Source organism: Rhinichthys klamathensis, unplaced genomic scaffold (genome assembly GCF_029890125.1).
Source record: "Rhinichthys klamathensis goyatoka isolate OS25496 unplaced genomic scaffold, OSU_Roscu_1.1 h1tg000053l_1, whole genome shotgun sequence".
Taxonomy (NCBI): domain Eukaryota; kingdom Metazoa; phylum Chordata; class Actinopteri; order Cypriniformes; family Leuciscidae; genus Rhinichthys; species Rhinichthys klamathensis.
Genome location: NW_026606598.1, coordinates 1,219,858 through 1,226,054, shown reverse-complemented (window position 1 = coordinate 1,226,054; position 6,197 = coordinate 1,219,858). Strand labels below are relative to the sequence as shown.

General features: G+C 37.8%; 1 protein-coding gene across 2 annotated transcripts; it reads left to right on the top strand.

The window, feature by feature from the left end:
• Positions 1-365: 365 nt before the first annotated feature.
• Positions 366-5,953, top strand: selenou1a (selenoprotein U 1a). 2 transcript variants are annotated; one of them, XM_056248060.1, is made up of 6 exons: positions 366-459; positions 3,944-4,123; positions 4,281-4,372; positions 4,504-4,644; positions 5,091-5,255; positions 5,357-5,953. In XM_056248060.1, exons 2-6 carry the CDS (start codon positions 3,979-3,981, stop codon positions 5,450-5,452), a joined length of 639 nt encoding a protein of 212 aa, XP_056104035.1. In that variant the 5' UTR covers positions 366-459; positions 3,944-3,978; the 3' UTR covers positions 5,453-5,953. The 2 variants fall into 2 exon arrangements, with proteins under 2 accessions (XP_056104035.1, XP_056104034.1); XM_056248059.1 differs by lacking the exon at positions 366-459 and adding an exon at positions 1,801-2,139.
• The last annotated feature ends 244 nt before the right edge of the window (positions 5,954-6,197 follow it).

The following is a 6,197-nucleotide window of genomic DNA, read 5'->3' as shown; positions in this document are numbered from 1 at the left end:
AGGACGTATATAACCTAGTGCTAATAAGCCTTAGTTTTAATAGAGACAGACTATACATTTTGTTGTCCATTTTAGAATACTAAAACGTATAGAGCCTTTCTGCAGCCATTGTATGTCTCTGTGGCTGAATTTGTGTTTGAGCGCTTGTGATTAAACTTTTTGAGAAAACCTGATGCTAACAAGGCACCGTGTCAATGTCTCATATGATGACAATGAGGTATGTGAAAATCACTCAAAATAAAACCTATGTTTAATAATTTTTATAGCCTATCTATGCCTTTTTACCATTGTATTAAACTGATTAAACTACATAAAGGATGGGTAAAACTTCTGCGCAGACGCAGTACAGACAGATTTATTGCTGCCTGTCTCTTTAAGAGATTAGGTTAGGCTAGTCCTCCAACTGAACGGCCGCGTAGTTTGACAGCCAACTGACAGAAAACCGCAGAACTGCAAGCTGTGAGTATTATTCCTTTTTGTTGTGTTATCAACTCTTGAAAGCAGAGCTTTAATGCAGATATTAATGTTTATGATAGTTAATATTCTTAAATGGTCAGCACTTGTATCTTGCATTGTAACAACTCCCTGTCTAGGCAAACAAGCTAACCAGCGTTAGCTTGATGGACTTTAGCCTCCCGTGCAAGCAGTTCAAAATATAAAATAATCTCTATGCGGGCTCGGCATTGCTTACAGCATTTCTGTAATAGTTATCCTTACGTTAATATCCTTAAACATATGTAAGAGTTAACGTTACACATCTTATTCGATTTTGAAACCGATTGACGTTAACGTTAGATAATACGCTAACAATGAATAAGTTATAACGTATTAAATGAAATAGTAGTTATTTCTAATTCTCTACACTTCCACGCCAAATGTAGACAGGATAGATGTTTTTATAACTCAGTAGCGCTGAGTTTGGTCGCTTTTTGTTGAGTAAGTTTAAATGACCTTTTCTGTAAGTTACATGACAGAAATCAGCTTCATAATACTGGGGAGAATGTGTGACGTTCCTTCAAATCCTTAAAGGGAAAGTTCACCCAATAGTAAAAATTATGTCATCACCTACTCACCCTCAAGTTGTTCCAAACCGAATTTATCTCTTCTGCTGAACACAAAAGAAGATATTGTGAAGAATATGGGTAACCAAACAATTTTTTTTTTCAAATTATGGAAGTCAACGGGGCCCATCAACTGTTTAGTTACCCAGTATTCTTCAAAATATCTTCTTTTGTGTTCAGCAGAAGAAAAAAAAACTGTAGGCCTACAGATAATATTTTAATTAAATAAAAAGTAAACTGTTGGTGCAATTGGAATAGAATTTCATGACTGTTTCTTAACACACTTAATACTTGTGCTTTGTAATAATGTCAAATTATTAAACTTTTAAATTTAAAGTACATTTTAAATAATTGTTTTAATAATCTTTTATTGTGTTTCAAAGAAGTAGGCCTACACTTATTTTAATGTGCTATTGACTAATTGAATTTAATAGCCTATACATTTTCCTTTAATTGCAATTAACATGCAGTGTCAAAAAAAACATTACATTCAGTTCACACTTCACACTTATAGTATATTGTTTTAAAGTAGCCTATATTCTTTTTTTCCTGTATTATGAACTCTTTTGAAAAGTATAGCAAAGTGTACTTCCATTTCTCAAGTGTGCACACCCACAGTTCCTCATTTTTGTTTTGAGGCTTATTTTAAATATTAAAAAAAGCCTACATTGAGAGGTAAAGCATTGTTTTCCTTTCCTCTCCAGAGCTTTCCACTGAACTTCACTTTTACCCAATTGGGAAAGGTTGGCTAAACTCACCCTGGATGTTGCAATGGCCCTCATGCGACTGCGGCCCATGTGTTTGACCTATTTGTCGCCAAGAGGAAGAATTTCTCTTAGTGTAAATTGCAATGTCAAGTACAGAGTTTCTGTGTCCCAATCTCCCCCGCATCTAGCCATTAATAAGATAGTCGTAACGCATAACCTCCCACTGACCATCTCTACATGCCGACCACCATTCAAGACATTAGTGTTTCCCACTTCTGTCATCAACACTATATGCATTCGTGCTATTTCAACAAACCGGCACTTCTCGAGGGAAAGCCAGAACAGCCAGTCTTCCTTTAGTAAGACAAAAGGTACTGCTCCTGCCCCAGCATGTCTTGGTATATTGGTGTATTATAGCAATTACATGCTTGCCTTTAGTACAAAAATGTGAGAACTCAATGCGTGCAAGGAAAGCTTTTCAATTGGGGTGCTCACGCTCATATATAATAATATAGCTTCAACAAATTACTTTTTGTTATTGAAACAATAACTGCGTCCCAATTCAGAGGCTGCATCCTTCGAAGGCCGCATTTAAAGGCTAATTGTGTCACAGGTGCGACGAAGGCTTTCCCGATTTGAAGACTCCTTCAAGTGCATCCTCCATTTCCCGTGCAATGAAGGATACAAAAGATGGATCCGTCACGGCCTTGCCTACCCCAGAATTCATTGTGTGCCAATGACAACAGGATTTTTTGAGAGATATTGCCGAATTACACTTTTAAATGTAACTGTTGGGTTTCAGCTTACTCTAATAATACAAATGTAAAAGTAAAAAAAAAAACTTTTAATCGGTTCAAATGTTGACATCTTACTAAGATGCGATCATATATAGTTTATACTCTTTATTATATACAGGAATGGACCATGGTGAACATATTTAGACAGTTTGTGAAGCCCGGTACAAATGTTAATGCCACTCATTAACGGCAGCTGTCCCAGTTGCTCGGCGACAAGAACAATCCTCTGTAGGCTAGACTGTCCCATTTAACAACGCTCTGTCCGACGTGGCCTTTGAAATGCACATCCTTCGAAGGATGCAGCCTCTGAATTGACCTATGGCTAAGCCACGCCCCCTCCACTCACTCGGACAAACAGTCAACATTCGGTGACAGGCGCTATGGCAGCTGTCACAGTAGGAGACATTTTACAGGAGGCAATTGATGATTTTTGGAGACAGAGAGATTATATATCATCTCGAAGTCACCAAAAGGGCCTTAACTATTCATTGGAGGGTTATATTAATAATTTTATTGTTGAGAAGGTTGATGATAAGCTTCAGCTCCAGGCAAAAATTTACAGGTCACAGTGTAAACGTGATAAACCGCATCTCGTTGCCATCACCATCTCAGACCACAAGATGATCTTGTGGTCTGAGATGGTGATGGCAACGAGATGCGGTTTATCACGTTTACACTGTGACCTGTAAATTTTTGCCTGGAGCTGAAGCTTATCATCAACCTTCTCAACAATAAAATTATTAATCAGCATTGTTCATGCACTGCAGTATTTACATGAATCATTCAGCACAACATTGCTAACATTTGTTATCTCGGATATTTAAAGATACGTGACATGATGTACAACGCAGCTAGAAGCTAACGTCAACGTTTTCTAATGTTAGGCTAACGTTAGCCTAACGTTACGTTAGAGATGTTAAAGAGAACGTTCAAATACGTTGTTGATTTAGAACAGATGTAGACATCCTTGTTTAATTCTTGTTTAATTTATCCACGTTTAGTTGGTGTTGTGGTCTACCGCATAACTTTATCCAGAGCACACACTTATCTCAGTTGAGATGTGGCTTGGGAAAGGGTAAAAAATACACACCGTCGCCCTGCCTCTCGGGATACCTAGTGTCGGAGTTGCATGTACCCCATGCACACCGTTTGACCATTTTAAACTTAAAATGACAAGAAAAAACATATAAAAACGAATGAAAACTGACTAACTGCAATGCATTTCAATGGACGTGGAAGCAGAGAATGTCGGAGTGTATTGGGTTAGCTATGCGCACTGTGATTGGCTCATCGCGTTTGGGGGCGTGGCTTAGCCATAGGTCAATTGGGATTCAGCTAATGTTTGTAACCTACCATACTGTATATATTTTCACTACAGTGTCATCATCCATCCTGGAGGGTGAGACTCTTGCCATGGGCATGTGGTCACTAGGTCTTGGAGCTGTGGGGGCCGCCATCGCCGGCTTAATACTTGCAAACACTGACTTCCTGCTGACTAAACCGGCACCTGCTACTGTAGAGTATCTTGGGAATGCTGACCTCAAAACCATCGACAGTGGTAAGAAATGAACTGAATCCAGTGGAAGTGAAATTATATTTTGGCCAATTGAACTGAATCCAGTGGAAGTGAAATTATATTTTGGCCAATTGGTGTGATAAATAAGAAAAGCAGTCACTATATTTATTGTAATGTTTTTCCATCTTTATCCGTTCAGATGAGAGGACGTTAAAAGCGAAAATTCTCTGGGAGAGATCTGGTGCAGTGATCATGGCTGTCCGGCGACCTGGATGATTTTTGTGCAGAGAGGTAAAGTGATCATGTTTCTCGTAATAAAGTTTACAAATGTTTTCAGTTCATTATTAAACTATGGTGGGAAATGAATGGGAAACACTGAGTCTATACATTTAATACATGAATATGTGATTGTGTATCTGCAGGAGGCCTCTGAGCTGTCCTCTCTGAAGCCCCAGCTGGATAAGCTCGGGGTCCCTCTGTATGCCGTTGTGAAGGAGAATATAGCTACGGAGATTCAGGGCTTCAGGCCTCAGTTCGCAGGGGAAATTTTCTTGGATGATAAGGTTAGTAAACATTAAAGGGATAGTTTACCCAAAAATGAAAATTCTCCCATCATTTACCCTTGTGTTGTTCTTAAGACTTTTGTTCATCTTCGGTACATATATTAACATTTTTGATGAAACCTGAGAGATTTCTGTGCCTCTACTGAATGTCCACACAACCAAAATTTTGTTGCTTCAAAAAGTTTGTAAAAGGATCCATATGAATCAAGCAGTTAAATCCAAGTCTTCTGAAGAGACACAATCACTTTATATGATGAACAGATTTAATTGACACTTTTAATCATATATAAACATTGATCAACGCACATATATTGAGCACATCAAACATGGTAAATGGAAGCTCAAATGTGCTTGCATGAAAAGCTTTACTGAATAATGCACAAAACTACCAGTAATTCTTTATTCATTCATACATTGTTTTGCCTGGGTGTCTTATTTGTGCACAGCAAGCATTTTATGGGCCACAACAGAGGAAGATGGGTGGGCTTGGTTTCATTCGCTTGGGAGTCTGGCAAAATTTTATAAGAGCCTGGAAGTCGGGTTACCAGGGCAACATGAATGGAGAAGGTTTCATCCTGGGAGGGGTGTTTGTCATCGGATCTGGCGAACAGGTAATATATATTATATTAGATATTTCATTAAATCATTACAAACCAATTGAGAGATTTAGCAACTTGACTGTCCTCATACAGCCTGTTTTTTCCACTTTCAGGGGGTTCTCCTAGAGCACAGAGAAAAGGAGTTTGGAGATAAAGTCAGCTTAGAGTCTGTTTTGGAAGCCGCTAAAAAAATTGTGGTAGAAGAGTAAATGTTTGATCAAAATAGAGTTCTCCCTTGTCACAATCCACCTCATCTCACTTACCGTAATGCTACTAATGCTGTGAATGGGGAAAAGCTCAGGTTATGTAAAATTGTTAGTACTGACTGGTACACTTTAAGAGCTAAGTGAAATAACGTCACAGAGTTGCATGTGGCCTCATTTTAATTCTGGTGCTTTAGAACTTACAATTGAGAGTAATGTTGTGTTAAGTAATTTTTTTTTTTTGCACTTTAGAAATAGTTTGTCATGAACCATTGTATTGTTGTTTTTCACCTTACTGCGTTCCTTTTGGTTGCCTGCTGCCACATGCCACGTGGTTTTTGGTGTTATGTGTTTTAATGATAGTCTGACTCCAAACTCCATGTTGAAAGAGCAGATTTGATGCCAACACATGCCTAGATACCCTCTGGTTTTTGGTCAGTGATCAGCCAGAGGTTCAGCTGCGGGTGGACTGGACACAATGAACAATAAACATGTCACCTCCAAATATTCAGTTTGTCTGTATTTTACATGCTTTTGAGTATTTTCTTGAAAAAAAATGATATGTGTGTGTCTCTATTTATACTTATTGTTCAAAAGTTTAGGATCAGTAAGTTTAAAAAAAAAAAGAGAATACATACATTTATTAAGCAAGGATGCATTAAATTGATCAAGTCACAGTGAATACATTGTTACAAAAAATATTCTATTCATTAAAAAGTATAACTAAAATATTAGGTATTACAATTGTTTT